Raw genomic sequence first — 18518 nt, forward strand, 5'->3', positions numbered from 1 at the left:
GAGACAGGATCTTGCGAGTTGCTTAGCACCTTGCTGAGTTGCTGAGACTGGCTTTAAACTCTCAATCCTCCTGCCTCAGCCTCCCAAACCGTTGGGATTATAGGCATGTGCCACCATGCCCAGGCAAAAGTATGAGTTCTACAAAAGAAATAATTGAGTTGTAGAATGGCAATAAGAAATCCAAGTATAAATGTCTAGCAGACAGTAGTAAAAGATTATAGAATCTTAGGTTAGAAATCAAAGGAATTGTAAAGGTTTTCTAGTCCCAGACCTTAATTTTAAGGAACTAAGAGGTTATGACCACTCCACATTCCTGGTTGCATCTTTGATATTAGCATTATTTAGGTTAGGGTCACAGGGAATAGGATTAATTCCAAATGTTTAGGTGTGGCACCCAGACTTCCACCAGGGAGTGTGAATGCTTTGGGGACTCAGAGGGCAGGAATCTCCTGACTGCTTCTGTGACCTCTAAAAAGGAAACACTGATGGCCAGTACACCTTCCAGCTGCTTCCTCATGCACCCAATTGATTGAAACCATAAAAAAACAACAAAACACTGTCTGAACAGGTTATGTGCTCCAACTATAGGGTTTCTAAGTATAATGCCTGTGCATACTGTTGGTATTAAGAGATGTTGGCATGAATACTTTCTAGCCTACAGTTTTATTTTCTTATAGATGCCTGGAAATCACTGACAGATAAAGTCCAGGAAGCTCGATCAAATGCCCGCCTGAAGCAGCTCTCATTTGCAGGTAATGGCTAGAGCAATTATTGTACTGCTCCCTCAGAATGTTCTGGCAACTTGTTAGTCTCAGTTATAGAGTTGATTCTATAAAAAGAAAACCTTTTTTTAAAAAAATAATTTTTCACAGCTTTGAGGTATAATTCACATACCATATGATCCATCCATTTAAAGTATATAATTTGGTGATTTTTAGTGTGTTCACAGAATTGTGCAACCAACATTACCTTATAACTCCAGAACATTTTCATAATCCCTGAAAGGAATCCCATACTCATTAGTAGACAATTCCCCATCTCCTGGCAACACGTTCTAGACCTTTCATATAAATGGAAATCATATATTTGTGACTGGCTTTTCACTTAACCATGCTTTCAAGGTTCCTTCTTGAGCTGGGGGTATAGCTCAGGGTAAGCATGGGGTTAGCATTTGCGAGGTGCCTGGGTTTGATCCCTATCACCAAAAGAAAAAAGAAAAGGCAGAGAGAGATTCCTGACTGCTATAACATTGCATTCATATATCACTCCTTTTCGTTGCCAAATTAATATTCTGTTTTGTGAATATACCACTGGTTGCTTATCCATTCATCAATTGATGGATATTTGGAATTGTTCCCCCAAACCACTTTCTTATTCTTACTAATGATTGCCATGAATATTCACATACAAGTTTTTGTACAAACCTATTTTTATTTCTCTTGGGTCTATACCTAGGAATGGGCATTGCTGGGTCATATGGTTACTTTCCTTAACTTTTTGAGGAACTACAGAATTTTTTTTTTCTTTTCCAAAGTGACCACACCATTTCATGCTCCCAGCAGTGTACAAGGGTTCCAGTTTCTCCATATGCTTGTCAACACTTGATATTGCCTATGTTTTATATTATAGCTATTCTAATAAATATGAAATGGTATCTCATGATGTGTGCATGTGGGGTGGTGGCGGGTACTAGAATTGAACCCAGGGCTTTAGGCATGGTAGACTAGTGCTCTACCACTGAGCTACATCTCCAACCCCTCATTGTGGTTTTATTTTACCTCCTTTTTAAAGTTGTAATAGTTTCTCATCAATACTAGGCTTTAAACTTAATTTATGTAGCCTAAAACTTATTAATACTTTTGTTTTAAGTGAACATGAAGGATTTTAATTAATCTAACACAGAAACCTTCCATTGACTGTTTCTTCTACATCTGTCTACCCCTCCTACCTTCTTTCAGATTGGTCCTGGGAAGGTAGATGAAGGAATATTTAAAAGAATTTTTTGTTGAGTATGGTGGCACATGTAATCTCAGCTACTCCAGAAGCTGAGGCAAGTAGGATTACAAGTTCAAGGCTAGTCTGGACAACTTATTGAGATCCTGTCTCAAAATAAAAACTCTGTGGTAGAATAACTCTGAGTTCAATCCCAGTACCACAAAAAAATTTAAAAATAGAAGAACCTTATCTATGATACTTTAGTTTTTTCTTTTAACAAGGAAGACAGGGAAGGTATTTGAAGTACATATTATAAAATATTAATATTTATTCATTTTCGATGGCAGGTACATATGTGACTGATATAACAGTGTATTTTCTTGTTTTAAATTTTTCAGTTTTTTTTCTTGTGCAGTACTAAGGATTAAATCCAGTCCTGCCTTGCACATATTAGGCAGATGCTTTACCACTGAACTAATCTTCAGCCTTCAGGGATTTTTTTAGTTTAAAAAAAAAAAAAAAGAGCAAAGACCAGGGGCAGTGGTGCATGCCCATATTTCCAGCAACTCAGAAGGCTGAGACAGAAGGATTACAAGTCTGAGGCCAGCCTCAGGAAGTTAGTAAAACCCTGTCTCAAAATTAAATTAATAATAATAAAAAGGGGTAAAAGTTAGTGGTAAAGTGCCCTTGGATTCAATTCTCAATACCAAAAAAAGAGCAAAGAACCTAATAGGTGACTTATCTCCCACAAAATACAAATGGCCAATAACATGAGAAGGTAATCTCACTCCATTTTAAAACACATATTAAAATATGATTACCTATTTCTATCTTGATTAACAAAGATTGAGAATTTGGAAATAGTATAGATAACAATGAAGAAGTTGAGCCCTCTCTTACATTAATGGTGGGTATATAAATTACTGGTATACCATTTGGGAGAGCAATTAAACAATAGCTATTAAAATTTTCAAATTACATCCCATCCAGCAATTACATATTTCAGAAATTATCCTATAGGTAGCCTCAGCCAAGTCATAAAAATGTATAAGGATGTTCATTACAGCATATAATACTGGAAGCAACTCAAATTACTCTTCAATAAGGGAATTTAGAAAGAAGTTCAAAGTTAACTAATTGAAAAGGCAAGTTTGTAACAGTGTGTATCTAGTATGATCATAGTTCCTTTAGATTCTTTTAAGTTGTATTTGTAATAGTGGTTGTCTCTGAGAAGTGGGACCTGGACCTGGGGAATTAGAATGGGCAACTGTACTTCTCTGAACCGTTTCACTTATTTCCATGATTATTTTACTTACAAATTTTTCTTTCTTTCTTTCTTTCTTTTTTTTTTTTTTTTTTTTTTTTTTTTTTTTTGTGGTGCTGGGGATTGAACCCAGGGCCTTGTACTTGACAGGCAAGCACTCTACAAACTAAGCTATCTCCCCAGCCCCTTTACTTATGAATTTTTTAAAAAACTAGCTCAACTATATTTAATTTTTTAAAAGAACAGATGGCAAATGAGTTAAGAAAAGGGATTCTCCTGGGTGCACAGCTTCTTCCCCTCACTCTGCACACTCCCTAGACTTATTCAGCAGTTCCCATGTTCTCACATTATACCTTGTGATTCAACGCTGAGTGCTGATCCACCATTCCCCAGACAACTCCAGTCAATCCTGATATCCTTCTTTCCTTCATTGTTCCCATCTCTTGATTCTACCCCAAAAGTATCAGTCACATCCTTTTTTTCTTTCTTTCCTTCCTCAGGTATAGCCTGTGTTGTTTTTTCACCTGTAATATGAAGGCACCTTATAACTAGTGCCTGAATCTCCCATTTCTCTTCCTGTATAGTGTTTGGTATCATCAGAGGTACCTCAAAACCCTCTTACTGTTGCCTACATACTGGTTGTAGAACAAAATCCTCATCTCTTTAAGCATGTTAGTAAGTAGGTATTGAATACCTGTGATGTGCCCGAAGTAGATTGGTCCTGCTCTCCTGAGGTTTCCAGTCTGAATCTTCACCTGACAAGGTCCTGTTCAGCCTCAGCTCTCACCACTTTCCTTACCCTTCAAGGTCCTCTGTTCAGATCCATCAGTGTGTCTTTTTTTTTTTTTAAGTTGTCGATTGATCTTATTTAATTTATTTAATTATATGTGGTGCTGAGAATCAAACCCAGTGCCTCACACATGCTAAGCGAGTTCTGTACCACTGAGCCACATTCCCAGCCCCCAACAGTGTGTCTTAATGTGTGGTCTGTAGATATGGATCAGAATCTCAGTCCTCAGAGCTAAGAAAGCTGAATTTTTAACCTGTGCACCCTAGTCATTGTTAATACTTACATTATGTGTTTTCACATTAGCATACCGTGGTTCATTCAGTTCCCTCACCAGGAATGGCCTGCTCCCCTCCATGTCTTGTCCTCCCCAGTTTCCCTTTTCTGCTTGACAAATTCCTATTAATCCTTTAAGTTTCTGCCCAAAGTCACCTCTTTTCTTTATCCTTTTTTGACCATTCTCTCCTGTGTCTATGGAAACTCCAACTCTTAAGTGATATGAACAGTAAAATAATTTATCATCTTGCATAACAAAAGTGCAGAGGTAGGACAAATATCAGGATTGATACAAGCCTCTGAGTGGTGAGTGCATGTAAAGGCTTGGGACATGATTGTGGATATTACAAACTCTGTACACTTAGTCTATACTGATTTTTTTTTAAGTATTTTTTTTCTTAAGCAGGGGGTGAAGCTTGGTTACAGAACATATGCTTACCATGTGTGAGGCCTTGAGTTCAATCCCCAACATTAAAAAATAGAAATAAAAAGTACTTTTCTTCTATAATAAATTAACCTTACCTTAACTATAACTTTTTTTCTTGTCATCTATGCCAGATTGCTGTAACTTTTTTATTTTAACATTTTTACTTTTTGAGCTTAACACATAATCTTGTACAGCTGTATTGAAAATTTTTTTCTGGGCTTGGGGATATAGCTCAGTTGGTAAAGTGCTTGCCTTGCATGCACAAGGCCCTGGGTTCGATCTTCCAGCACCACACACACACACAAATAAATAAAAATAATTGTTTTTCCATATTCTATTCTGTAAACTTTTTTCTATTTTTTAATTTGTAAGGTTTTCTATTTAAAACTACTATATAAACACACACATTACCCTGGACTGTTTTCCACCTTCACATCTTGTCCCTGTGGAAGTACTTAGGGGTACACACAAAGCTGACCTTTTTTATGAGAGCAAGACCTTCTGGAATGACTTCTGAGGGGCCTGCCTGGGGCTGTTTTACAGTTAACTTTTTTGTCTTTAAAGTAGGAGTCCAGTCCAAAATAACACTAAAAAGTATAGTAAAGGAAATATATAGGCCAGTAATATAGTCATTTATTATCAAGTATTCTGTACTGTACATAATCGTATACGCTATACTTTTATGTGACAAGCAGTGCAGTAGGTTTGCCGAGAGCTGCTTTGGAACATGGCACTATGATGGATGTTATATTAGCTGCCATGCCATTAGGGGATAGGAGTGTTTCAGCTCCTATGTAATGTTAGGGGACCACCATCATATTTGCCATCAGATATGTCTGTTGTTGACTGAAGCATTGTTATGTGGTTTATGACTATAAGTTGTTCCCTCTTAAGAGTTCCCACAGTACTTTCTACTAAAGCTGGACAATTTTCAACTTGGGTTGTTTGTGTACATATCTGAAACTGAGTAAAATAAAGCAGCTATTAAGGGTATTACTCCCTGCATTCACTGTAACAGCATAGGAGAGTTCTGTGTTAGGGGTGTGGCTAATGTTCCTTTCAAAATTATTGAGACACCTGTGTGCATATCAGCTTACGGAACTCCTGTACTCCATTGCCTATAAACAAATATGGAATTGTATTTGGAGTTTTACAATCTAAGTTTTAAATCTTACACACTAGCTCTTTGATCTTGGGTGTGTTAAATTCTGAAACTAGATCTATCCCCTTAAAATGAAGTTAGTAATGGGCTGGGTGTGTAGCTCAGTGGTAGAGTACTTGCCTGTTACACACAAGTCCCTGGGTTCAATCCCTAATACCACAGAAAAGCAGCAGCAGCACCTAGTAGCTTCTGCCTTGGGTGGTTATTATGAGCATGAAATGAAATAATGCATGTGGCATTTCTGTGTGTACATCATATAGAAAATAGTTGAGTTTGGTGGCATACTTTTTCACTTAGCTATCTATCATGAGTGTTTTCTGTATTGCTAGATCTCTACCAGCATTATTTTAACAGCTATCTAATGCTGATTTCTGTTTAATAGTTGATATCATTCACCCTTGAGCCAACTCTGGCAGAGTTTTTCTCTACACAAGCATTTCATTAGTACATGTTGGCTGCATGCCTCACCATCCAGGTGCCTTTTGTTCTACAGGTGTTAACGGTTTGAGGATGCTGGGGATTCTTCACGATGCAGTTGTATTCCTTATTGAGCAGCTGTCTGGTGCCAAGCACTGTCGGAATTATAAATTCCGTTTCCACAAACCTGAGGAGGCCAATGAACCCCCATTGAACCCTCATGGCTCAGCCAGGGCTGAAGTCCACCTGAGGTAAGTTTCATTCTTTTTGGAAACAGTTTGAAGTTATGATTTTATTATCTAATGATACAATTATTTTCTCATACACTCTTTGAGATTTCTAGTGATGATGCCACATACTACTTTAGTATGTGATGTCTTACATACTACTTTATCAAAGCATTTCTCTAAATATGTTTTAATCTTTTGACTCCAGGAAGTCAGCATTTGACATGTTTAACTTCCTGGCTTCTAAACATCGACAGCCTCCTGAATACAACCCCAACGATGAGGAAGAGGAAGAGGTACAGCTCAAGTCAGCTCGGTAAGTCTTATATAGAGAGGGTCATTAAAAATACCCTTCTTTCCTTTCACCCCAGAATTTTAGGCACTATGTAGTTTTGCATGGCTCACAATTTCCTGGATACATTGAAGAAGACTGATACATAGTTTACACTGAAGTAGTAGTAGCAAGCTGGAATATAAGGTAGAAGAAGTTTAATAATTATAAGGTACATATTTTCTTTCTTTCTTTCTAGAAGCATATTTTCTCTATAATCTGCACTGTCGGTTTGGGATGTATCACCATAGTCATTATGGTCAGAAAGTACTGTTGTATATATTAAAAATGGGCCTCAGCCAGGCATGGTGGTCCATGCCTGTAATCCTAGTGTCTTGGGAGGCTAAGGCAAGAGGGTTGCAAGTTCCAGGTCAGCCTCAGCAACTTGGCAAGACCCTGTCTCAAAACAAGAAATAGAAAGGGTTGGGCATGGGACTCAGTGGTAAAGCACCCGAGTTTGATTCCCAGTACCAAAAAGCGGGGGCTCACTTAATAAGGCATTTGTTATGTTTGGCATTGACCAATCAGTGTACTCATATTCTCCAGGACACTTCAGTTCAAGACTGAAAACATTATTGCCTGAAGAGAATTCATTAATAATATGTCTTATCTTTTAGGAGGGCAACTAGCATGGATCTACCAATGCCCATGCGTTTCCGGCACTTAAAAAAGACTTCTAAGGAGGCAGTTGGTGTCTACAGGTATGACTAAAATCCTAGAAAGAATTACAGAAAATTAATAAAGTTTTCTAAAATAAAGAGGATCTAAAATAAAGGACTTACCTTCTTCATTCAGCGAGGGTTTTATAGGTATTTTTAACTAAACCTGATATCCTGGGACCTGGCACTCCTTGTGTTGAACAAGGAGCTCGACATAATAAGCATTAAACTACTACTTCTAGTGGGGTACAGAATGGAGAAAGTTTTAATCTTTGGCCATCCGTCGTCATAGTTAATATACACAAATCAGGTGGGATCCAAATCTTTTTTTTTTTCTTCTCAGGTGTCTGTCCTTCCCAGAGAACTAACAGGTCTAGAGTACCCATTTGTTTGTTCATGCATCGCAGTTAACCTTACTTGAAACTCTGCCTGCTCTTTGTTCCACCTTCTGTCCTAGGTCTCCCATTCATGGCCGGGGGCTTTTCTGCAAAAGAAACATCGATGCAGGTGAGATGGTGATTGAGTATGCTGGCAATGTCATTCGCTCCATCCAGACTGATAAGCGGGAGAAGTATTACGATAGCAAGGTGAGGCTCTCGTGGATATTTTCTCAGTTCTTTGCTTTGCTGTAGAAAGGCACTATCAACTCTTCCATAAGAGATACTGTATACTATCAATTCAGACTTTATTTAAATTTTTCTTTTTTAGTTGTTGATGAACTTTTATTTTTATTTATATGTGGTGCTGAGAATTGAATCCAGTGCCTCACACATGCTAGGTGTTCTCTACCACTGACCCACAACCCCAGCCCCTCAAAAACTTTTTAAAAAAATATTTTAAGTCTATGAAACTTGTAATGGGCCCTGTAAAAGTTCAGAATTCACTTTAAGGATTAGTACACAAAGATTCTCTGAATATACTCTGAATATATATATTCTCTGAATATATATGTCTGAGTGGATCCCAGGATTAAAAGTACATAGCTAGGTGGACACAGTGGCATACACCTGTAATCATAACAATTCAGGAAGCTGAGCAGGAGGATTGCAAGTTTGAGGTCAGCCAAGGCAAATTAGCAAGACCCTGTCCCAAAATAAAAAGTGCCAGGGATGTAGCTCAGTGGTGAGCACCCCCTGGGTTCAATCTCCAGTACTGGGGGTTGGGGAACACATAGCTACATGAGTTTAGATTTCTCTTTCCTGTGAAGACATTAAGAAACCTCTAGTCCAGTGCCTGTAGTCTGGAGACCCCTCCTGGAAGTATCGAAGGGTAGGAACAAGGAGAAGTCTAGAAGTTAGTAGAAGAAGCTGCTCATCAGTAGGTATGGCTACTAACATTAGGAGAAGGCTTGGAAATGGTCTTAAACCTAAGCTATAAAAAATAACAAGTTCAGCGGCACACATCTGTAATGCCAGTGACTCGGGAGCCTGAGGCAGGAGATTACAATTTCAAGGCCAGCCTCAATAACTTAGACTATGTCTCAAAATAAAATTAAAAGGGCTGGGGATATAGCTCAGTAGTAGAGCACCCCTGGGGTTCCATTCACAGTACCGCCAAAAAAAAAAAAAAAAAGAGGAAGAAGAAAGAAAGAAAAAAAATGGGAATGTAGCTCAGTAGCAAGAATGCTTGCCTAGCATGTGCAAAGCTTTGGGTTCAATCCTAGCACCAAAAATAAATAAGATACCAAATTCTTCTTTCTCCTATATATATAGGGCATTGGTTGCTACATGTTCCGAATTGATGACTCAGAGGTAGTGGATGCCACCATGCATGGAAATGCTGCACGCTTCATCAACCACTCTTGTGAGCCTAACTGCTACTCTCGGGTCATCAACATTGATGGGCAGAAGCATATTGTCATCTTTGCCATGCGTAAGATCTACCGTGGAGAGGAACTCACTTATGACTATAAGTTCCCCATTGAGGATGCCAGCAACAAGCTGCCCTGCAACTGTGGCGCCAAGAAATGCCGGAAGTTCCTAAACTAAAGCTGCTCTTCTCCCCGTGCTGGAGTCCTCAGACCCAGGGCCATCCAAAGCAATGCTAAGGCCTTTTCCAGCATCTAGGAGCTCCAGGATTGAGCGGGCACAATTGAGGGGCCTCCATGATGGCTTAACACCCTTATGTCCCATATTCACATCATATATGTGATCACAGTCCTGGGGAAGAGATGAGGTCTTGAAGAAAAGATCCATGATTGGCTTTTTGCTGGGGCCCCCTGTTTGCTATTAAAAGTGGAAAACAGGTTCCCTGGGGGTTTTGTCTGGAAGGAGCCTATAGAGGGTTAGTTATGTGGTAGATGGGGCCTGAGCATCTCAGTTGTCATCCTCATTTTGGCCCTTTCCCAAGCACTATAAGTGAGGGGTCAGGCAAGACCCCAGATGCAGGGCTGGTTGGATACCTAACAGTTTGCCAGTCAGGCCCCACCTGTGGCCGTCTGTTGAACAAACAGAAGGTCTGGTGATTTTCCCTACTATCCTCCCACTTGAGAGTTCACTTCCATTTGGGAGATAAGATTCCTAGCACCTCTGGTGTCAAAAGGCTGTCTTGGGGTTGTGCCAATTAATTACCAAACATTCAGCCTGTGGGCTTTGAGTGGGAGTGTTACCCCAGTGAGCCTTATCTCAGCCAATTACCTTTCTTGACAGTAGGAGCGGCTTCCCTCTTCCATTCCTTCTCTTCACTCCACTTTCTTCCTTTTCCCTGCCCTTCATCCCACTGCTTTCCATTTCTTTCTGGGTGGTAGGGGAGATTGACTCCCTGCTCAAGGACACTCCCTGTTGGGCATAGGATGTGCCTACAAAATGTTTCCTGAGCCTGTAAGCACTCCAGGTGGGGAAGTGGACAGGAGCCATTGGCCATAACCAGACAGAATTTGGAGAAGTTTTCATAAAACTCCTCTGAGAGTTTTAAAGAAATATATGTAGCATGATTTTTTAGAAGAGGATAAAGGTTATTTAAATAGGATTTGATCATGCAACAACCAGAGTGTCACAACCAGGACAACCCCTAGGCCCCATTCCTAGGAAATGGTTCCTTTATTTTCCCCTTGTTAAGACATAGGAAGACTTAATTTTTAAATGGTCAGTGACCAGTTGAAGGCAGAACACTAATCAGATTTTCAGGCCCAAAACTTGGGGACTAGACCACCTAGTGTTGAGGGGCCTCAGCCACCTGTGCGCAACCCATGGATGAAGCAAATTAAATGACACTACTGCCCTGATTACTCCTTAGGATGTGGTCAAAACAGCATCAAATGTTTCTTCTCTTCCTTTCCCCTAAGACAGTCCTGAACCTGTTAAATTAAGTCATTGGATTTTACTCTGTTCTGTTTACAGTTTACTATTTAAGGTTTTATAAATGTAAATATATTTTGTATATTTTTCTATGAGAAGCACTTCATAGGGAGAAGCACTTATGACAAGGCTATTTTTTAAACCGCGGTATTATCCTAATTTAAAAGAAGATCGGTTTTTAATAATTTTTTATTTTCATAGGATGAAGTTAGAGAAAATATTCAGCTGTACACACAAAGTCTGGTTTTTTCCTGCCCAATTTCCCCCCTGGAAGGTGTACTTTTTGTTGTTTCATGTGTAGCTTGTTTGTGCCCTACTGACTAAATGTTCCCTGGGTCTGCTCTTTGACAATAATGGAGAAGGAAGGTCGCCCAGCTCCATTAAGCCACTCCCCTCCTTCCACATTGAAGCTCCTCAAAAGGCTACTGTAGTATCTGAACACACCAGTTTCTTCTTTTCTTTCCCACACTGTCCCTCTCTCTCTGGCACTGGCCCCAGAGTGGTGAGAGGCAATGCTCTTTACATTTCCCTCATCTTAATACTTCAGAGTTAACAGCTAACAAGTTGAATGCTTCTTGACAGTCTCCATCACCATCTGCCTCATAGATCACCTCCTTTCCTTTCCCTCTGCCTGCCAAGTCCTCATATCTGTAAGGAATCCACTGATCCCCTCATGCCCTCTTTTGGGGCAGCCCGTTGAAACTGAAGCACAGTCTGACCACTCACGATAAAGCAGATTTTTCTCTGCCCCTGCCACAAGGTTTCAGAGTAGTGTAGTCCAAGTAGAGGGTGGGGCATCCTTTTCTTGCCACAAGAAGCCCATTCCTCTGTAAGTCTAGCAAAGCAATACGACTCAGCCCAGCACTCTCTGCCCCAGGACTCATGGCTCTGCTGTGCCTTCCATCCTGGGCTCCCTTTCCTCTGTGACCTTAAGAACTTTGTTTGGTGGCTTTGCTGGAACATTGTCACTATTTCCACTGTCATGCAGGGGAGCCCAGCACTGTGGCCAGGATGGCAGACTTTTTGTCATCGTGGAGAAGTGCCAGCAGGGGACTGGGGAAAAGCACTCTACCCAGACCTCACCTCCCTTCCTCCTTTTGCCCATGAACAAGATGCAGTGGCCCGAGGGGTTACACTAGTGTCTGGTTTCCTTTATTATTGCACTGTGTGAGGTTTTTTGTAAATCCTTGTATTCCTATTTTTTTTAAAGAAAAAAAAAAAAAAACCTTAAGCTGCATTTGTTACTGAAATGAATAATGCACTGATGGGTCATGAATTCACCTTGAGAAAGACCCAAAGGCCAGTCTGAGGGTGGGGGAAACTCAGCTATATAGACCTAGTTACTGCCCTGCTAGGCCATGCTGTACTGTGAGCCCCCTCCTCCTTTTCTTTCTACAACCCCAAACCCTGAGGACAGGGGAGGAACCTACACCTTTCCTTCTGCCAGCTGCAGATGGTTTGCCTTGCCTTTCCACCCCCACTGTCAACCACAGAAATGAGAAATCCCTCTTACAGCTCAGCCTTGAGTCCATTGCCAAAATGTCAGCATACCTGCCAGCAACTTGGGGGATAAGCTAAGGTTTCCCTGTGGGAGGGAATGGAGGCAAAATGGCATCTCCAAACCATGTCTGAGTTTGTTTAGAAAGTGACCAAGGGAATTTTCGCACAGAAGTGCAGATTGAGGAATTGTGGTGGGTCATTCCCAAGAATCCCCCAAGGGGCACCTCATATCCCTAAGGAGTTAACAGCTGCAAACCTGGTCAGTTCTCAGTGAGAGCCAGCTCACTTACCGCTTTGCTGCTAGAACCTGTTGTGGCTGCATTTCCTGGTGGCCAGTGACAACTGTGTAACCAGAATAGCTGCATGGCACTGACCCTTTGGCCGGAACCTGGTCCCTTGGCTCCCCCCGTTGGTATCCACCACATCCAGCACAACCCCTCTCCTGTTTTTAGACCAATAACAAGAATTAAGGGGAAGCCCTGGCAGCTATAAGTTTTCATCCATACTCCTTTGCCAGGACCCAGCCCACCACCCTGCTTTCCTCTCTCAACCTCCCTGCCCCCCAGGCCAAAGTAGTGAGCGCCATGCAGCAACCTTGATTTAAAAAAAGAAAAAAGAAAAAAAAAAAAAAAAAAAAATACAACACCACACACACACACAAAAACAAAGCAAAACAAAACAAAAAAATACTTTTAATGAATGTATCTTTCTAAAGGACTGACTTGTTCAATCAAATATCTGAAAATACTAAAGGTCAAAACCTTGTCAGATGTTAACTTTTAAGTTTGATTTGGGATTCTTTTTCATAGAAATTAAGTTGCTTTTGTTTTTAAGGAAAAGCGGGTCATTGCAAAGGGCTGGGTGTAATTTTGTTTCATTTCCTTCATTTTAAAGCAATACAAGGTTATTGAGCAGATGGTTTTGTGCCGAATCATGAATACCAGTCAAGTCTCACACTCTGAAAAACTTGCAACCTTTTTGTTTGTTTTGGTTTTCAAGTAAATATAAATATGATATATATAGGAACTAATATAGTAATGCACCATGTAACAAAGCCTAGTTCAGTCCATGGCTTTTAATTCTCTTTAACACTATAGATAAGGATTGTGTTACAGTTGCTAGTAGTGGCAGGAAAACATCAGGCCAGCGTTCCTCTGATTCCCTAATGGGGAACCCTGAACCACAAAGGGACGATAAAACAGGCCATTCCTAGGATCAGAGTGCAGAAATGGTGTCACCTGGATTTTCCTGCCCATGAACGTTGCCAGTCAGCACCTGTGCTCCTTGTTTCTCTATTTTTGGTTATGAATGTTGGGGTTGCCACCTGCATTTAGGGGAAAATTGTGTTCTGTGCTTTCCTGGTATCTTGTTCTGAGGTACTCTAGTTCTGTCTTTCAACCAAGAAAATAGACTTGTGGTGTTTCTTTTATTGAACTTTTAACAGTCTCTTTAGTAAATACAGGTAGTTGAATAATTGTTTCAAGAGCTCAACAGATGACAAGCTTCTTTTCTAGAAATAAGACATTTCTTGACAACTTTATCATGTATAACAGATCTTCTGTTTTGTTTTGTTTTGTTTTGTTTTTTTTCCTTGTGTTCTTCCAAGCTTCTGGTTAGAGAAAAAGAGAAAAGAAAAAAAAAAAAAGGAAAATGTGTCTAAAGTCCATCAGTGTTAACTCCCTGTGACAGGGATGAAGGAAAAGACTTTAATAGTTCAAAAAATAATAATGCTGAAAGCTCTCTACGAAAGACTGAATGTAAAAGTTAAAAAGTGTACATAGTTGTAAAAAAAAAAAAAAGGAGTTTTTAAACATGTTTATTTTCTATGCACTTTTTTTTATTTAAGTGATAGTTTAATTAATAAACATGTCAAGTTTATTGCTGCACATGGTTGCACTTCCTTTTGGCCTTGATGGGTGGAGAAAGGGGGAGCGGGTGGACTGTGACCTGATCACAAAGTACCTTCCACAGTCCTGTGTTTTAAGATGGAGTCATCTTCAGGTCCCACCCACACTGGTTCTCTAACTGCAGAATTTTCTTCCCTTAGCAATGATGTATGTTTGGGACCCGATTTAAGATTCTGGCAATGAGGAAGGGGTCAAGAGGACATGAGAATAGTTCTTTACCTTCTGCATACCCTCTTTTATCCAGGAGAGGTCAAGCAATGACTTCTAAAACACTGAAGGGGCTGAGGTCGTGGCTCAGTGGTACAGAGCTTGCCTCACATGGGTGAAGCACTGGGTTTGAGTCTCCACACCACATAAAAACAAATAAAATAAAATGCTGTGAATATAAGAAAACCATTTCAGCACTTTCTCTTTGTTCCATTCCACCTTAAGGCTGAAACTCGATTTGTTTATTCTGTGTTGGAGACTAAGTTCAGTTGAGAAATAATTATACATATTCTGTCATGCCAGGTAGGGGTCGATAACCCCAGGCAAAGGGGGGTGAACTGACACACCAAAGCTAAGGAATGAGAGACATTCCTCATGGGGGTGGTCCCCAGGCAAAGCCTCCCCTTTTATATCAGAGGCCTGCTGGAGACTCAGCCCTCATTTCTTCTTCCTCTTACCTGAGTCACCTTTTGGAGCTTTGGAGTTGAGCATCATGGGAACTCCAAATGATCAGGCTGTGTTGCAGGCCATCTTCAACCCTGATACCCCATTTGGAGATGTTTTTGGGTTTGACCTGGGAGAGGAAGTAGAGAAGGAAGAAGCAGATGAAGGTGAGCATTTGACCTTGATGTGTAACTATGCCACATAGCGTGGCCCACTGCCCCCACCCCCTGCCCATGGTAAGAGAGGGAAGTGGTGAGGCAGGGCTGCTTGTTCCACCCCTTGGATTATGATTGAGATTGAAATCAGAGGCTGACAGATCCTTAGTGTCCAGAGCGGGGTTGGTAAGAGATTTTCTGTCAAGAGGAAAAGGCCAAGGCTTGTCTCTCAAGTCCATTACCCCTCACACCTCTGAACTTACCACTTAATTCTTTTCCATGTCCAGGCTTAATTGTCTTGGGTGATATTAAATTCTCAAATCTTTGTCATAAATGTCATCCTCCAGAAGCGGGGCAGTGGATAGGGGATCAGTTGCATGATTCTGACAAGCACTTGTTAAACGTTATTACAAGCTACCTCTTCTGCTGAGGGAGTGCTTTGTCATTGGCCTCCAGTGGAGAACTGTTCTTATTTCTAGAGGAGGAAGCTTAAGCCTTACTGAAACTTCAGGCTAAAAATCAGAGTGATTTTCACCATCTGGTAATGTCCTGGTGGCCTTTGTGTAGGAGGCAGTGACGCAGAACTGAGGACAGACTGAAGAGCCAGAAGGACCAGGGTTCAAATTCAAGCTCTGTAACTTAGGGACTATGACCTAGAGCAAGTTACTACAGGTAGAGGAGTTTGGGCTTCAGGGCTTTATTCTCTTGGCCATGGGGAGCCATTTGAGGTCCTTTGGAACTTAAGTGCTAGGCTTACAGCCTTGGTGACCTCAACTCCACTTGCCACAAACACTGAAATTACTCCTGCTGTGACACACCCAATCATCTCTGGCTCAGGTCTCAGGATTCCGAATCCTGAGGTGTTTTGTGGTTTTTTTTTTTTTTTTTGCTCTCAACTGCATACCTATCCTGTATCCTCACCTGGCTTCTTCCCTGGCATGGATGGAGTTTTCCCTGGAGCACAGCTGGAGCAGTCCAAGGCCTTTGAGCTGCAGGGGGTGATGGCAGCAGAGGCTGGGGACCTCAGCACAGCCCTGGAGAGGTTTGGCCAAGCCATCTGCCTGCTGCCTGAGAGAGCCTCGGCCTACAACAATCGCGCTCAGGCCCTGCGGCTCCAAGGAGATATGGCAGGTGAGGGGTAATACCCAGGAGCCTCTGCAGAAGGGGTCCCTGGAGGGCACAGACAGATGAATTGGTTGATGGGGAAACAGGGACCAGGGGTCACTAAATCCCTCTGGAGTGTGTGTTCTTACTTATAAAGCCTGAGATATGGTGTGGGCTCTAATCTCAAGGCCATTGTGAGAGAAGAGATTGTACTCCATTCATTAAGGAACATTTAATGAGAGCCTTCTATGTGGCCATAGGCTGTGTTGAGAACATAAAAGATGCCCTATCTGAGTCTGTGCATTGCTGTATATCTGTAATCCCAGCTACTCAGGAGGCTGAGGCAGAGGGATCACAAGTTTGAGGCCAGACTGCAATTTAGAGAGCCCCTGTGTCAAAATAAAATTTTAAAAGGCATGGGATATAATTCAGTGGTAGAGTGCTTGCCTAGCATGTGCAAGACCCTCTGTTCAATCCCCAGTACTATAAAAAGAAGGAAAAAAGGATGAACTATTAATAGCTAACATTTATATAGTAGTTACTACTGCCAGGCATCAAACACTTCACACATAGGCTATAGTAACTCCATTTTCACAACCACCCTGAAAGGTATGTGCTATTGTTATCCCCATTTTCAAGATGAAACTAAAGCATGCGGAGATTAAGTAACTTGCCCAGCATCCCTTAGCCAGTGGCAAAGCTGGGACTTAATCCTTGCATGATACTGCTCAAGGAGCTCAGTCCAGCAGGTAGAGCAGATGTGTAATTAGGTTACCAGCTTGGAAAATTTGCGAAGGGCCGGCATGGGACCTGTTCCTGAAGGAAAGTTTTGAAGAATGAGTGGGAGTTGTGGGAGTTAGCTGGGCAAGTGGGAGGGCTTGGGAAAAAGTTACTGTCTGTAGGAACACTGAAGGCATGTATAGATCCGGTCTGAGGAACTTCAAATCTCCAGGCTGGCTGGAGCAGGGCGCTGGCTGGAGCAGAGAGCAGGCTGGGAGTGTCTGACCAGCCCTAATGGGACTGAGTCTTGAAAACATGGGTTTCACTGTAGGAGGGTTGTTAGTAGTGACTGGTTCAAACCTGCTGCATTCAGATTACTCTGGCTGGAGTGGGGACAATGGGACAGAGTGGGTCATGTTGGGGACCAGAAGTCAGGCTGATAAAAGGTGAAAACCACAGAAGCCTAGCAGGGAGTTAAGTGATTGTTAGGATAGTGATGGTGGAGGAATTCCTGGGGCCAGGAATACCAGGTTTGAGAATTTGAATTCCATTCTGGAAACAATGGAGAATTCCCCAGGAGCCCCCTTTTCAGGCTTCAATTCAAGTACTTTATGAGGATAATACAAAAACACTGCAGGCTAGGTCTGGCTCCATGACCTCCTTCCAAAGAAATTAAGTACAAAATGAAGATCATAGAGATAATCAAAGAATGGAAATAAGGAAGCAAGCAGTTGATTGTTTTGTTATTGTTGTTTTGTGGTACTGGGGATTGAACTAAAGCTTTGAACATGCTAGGAAAGTGCTCTACCACTGAGCTACATCCCCAGGAGCAGCTGTTCTGAAACCTGCAACGAAATAGAGGAAAAAAGCCATTAAAAGGACAAGCCTATGAAACAGTTGTGCAGCTATTGACAACGTTTTTGAAACCTGGGATTTAGAGTCGGTCACACACACATTGAATGCTTAGTAACATTGAAATGAACAACCCCTACTTGCGGGGTCAATGGGACAGATTCATTAATGTGAGCAAAGTCCTCCAGGCAGCATTCATGCTTTGGCGAAACTATGGTGGAAAATAACAGAAGCAAGGCAAGACCTGACTTCGTATCAGCTCTGCCCCTAAGTGGTGGTGCAGGACTCCAGGACGAGTCTTCCCAATCCTTCCAGGCTTCAATCTGCGTAGTGGGAATAACAGTCCCCTCCAATCACCTCAGACATCTGCAACGTTCAGGAGGGTGGTAAATAGCCCAGCCTCAGAGATGATCCCCGGGTTTTTTCTCCCAATCGCGCTGAGCAGGTGGGCGGGGGCTCGCGCGCCGTGCTGCCAGGCAGCGCCAGTAACCCCTGCCCGCCCACCCGCAGGTGCCCTGGAAGACCTGGAACGCGCCCTGGCGCTGAGCGGCGGCCGGGGTCGCGTCGCCCGCCAAGGCTTCGTGCAGCGCGGGCTCCTGGCGCGGTTGCAGGGGCGGGACGACGATGCACGCAGGGACTTCGAGCAGGCGGCACGGCTGGGCAGCCCCTTCGCTCGGCGCCAGCTAGTGCTGCTCAACCCGTACGCCGCGCTGTGCAACCGCATGCTGGCCGACATGATGGGGCAGCTGTGCTGCCCCCGCAACGGGCACTGAACGCGTCAGGCCGGGGACGGGAGGGGGCCTGAACCAATAAAGCTGCGGAGTCTCACCGACTGCGCCTGCCTCTGC

General features: G+C 42.2%; 2 protein-coding genes and 1 long non-coding RNA gene across 7 annotated transcripts in view; 2 read left to right on the forward strand and 1 right to left on the reverse strand.

Annotated features, from left to right (window-relative positions):
- The window catches only part of KMT2A (lysine methyltransferase 2A), a 79871-nt gene extending 65939 nt beyond the window's left edge, over positions 1 to 13932 (forward strand). For all 5 annotated transcript variants that reach the window (XM_079105220.1, XM_079105221.1, XM_079105222.1 and 2 more), the window contains 6 exons: positions 678 to 752; positions 6345 to 6519; positions 6704 to 6811; positions 7444 to 7527; positions 7943 to 8072; positions 9198 to 13932. In XM_079105220.1, coding sequence (XP_078961346.1) covers positions 678 to 752; positions 6345 to 6519; positions 6704 to 6811; positions 7444 to 7527; positions 7943 to 8072; positions 9198 to 9473 — 848 coding nt within the window. In that variant the 3' untranslated portion in view covers positions 9474 to 13932. The remainder of the gene's footprint in view (positions 1 to 677; positions 753 to 6344; positions 6520 to 6703; positions 6812 to 7443; positions 7528 to 7942; positions 8073 to 9197) is intronic.
- Positions 6812 to 14970, reverse strand: LOC306640750. Its single transcript, XR_013757882.1, has 3 exons — positions 14854 to 14970; positions 7903 to 7969; positions 6812 to 6961 (listed from the first exon to the last, which is right to left on the reverse strand). It is a non-coding gene; the product is annotated as an uncharacterized lncRNA (long non-coding RNA).
- On the forward strand, positions 14713 to 18500 carry TTC36 (tetratricopeptide repeat domain 36). Its single transcript, XM_079105277.1, has 3 exons — positions 14713 to 15006; positions 15943 to 16125; positions 18181 to 18500. Exons 1-3 carry the CDS (start codon positions 14889 to 14891, stop codon positions 18441 to 18443), a joined length of 564 nt encoding a protein of 187 aa, XP_078961403.1. The 5' UTR covers positions 14713 to 14888; the 3' UTR covers positions 18444 to 18500.
- The last annotated feature ends 18 nt before the right edge of the window (positions 18501 to 18518 follow it).

This window comes from Sciurus vulgaris, assembly GCF_902686455.1.
Source record: "Sciurus vulgaris genome assembly, chromosome: 11".
In the NCBI taxonomy this organism is placed as follows: Eukaryota; Metazoa; Chordata; class Mammalia; order Rodentia; family Sciuridae; genus Sciurus; species Sciurus vulgaris.

What these genes read in the sequence shown, in the direction of transcription:
- TTC36 (XM_079105277.1), top strand. Translation starts at nt 14,889, where the DNA reads ATGGGAACTCCAAATGATCAGGCTGTGTTGCAGGCCATCTTCAACCCT. An exon ending in GAAGGAAGAAGCAGATGAAG is followed by an intron (nt 15,007 to 15,942) that starts GTGAGCATTTGA and finishes GCATGGATGGAG; the next exon opens with TTTTCCCTGGAGCACAGCTG. An exon ending in GCTCCAAGGAGATATGGCAG is followed by an intron (nt 16,126 to 18,180) that starts GTGAGGGGTAAT and finishes GCCCACCCGCAG; the next exon opens with GTGCCCTGGAAGACCTGGAA.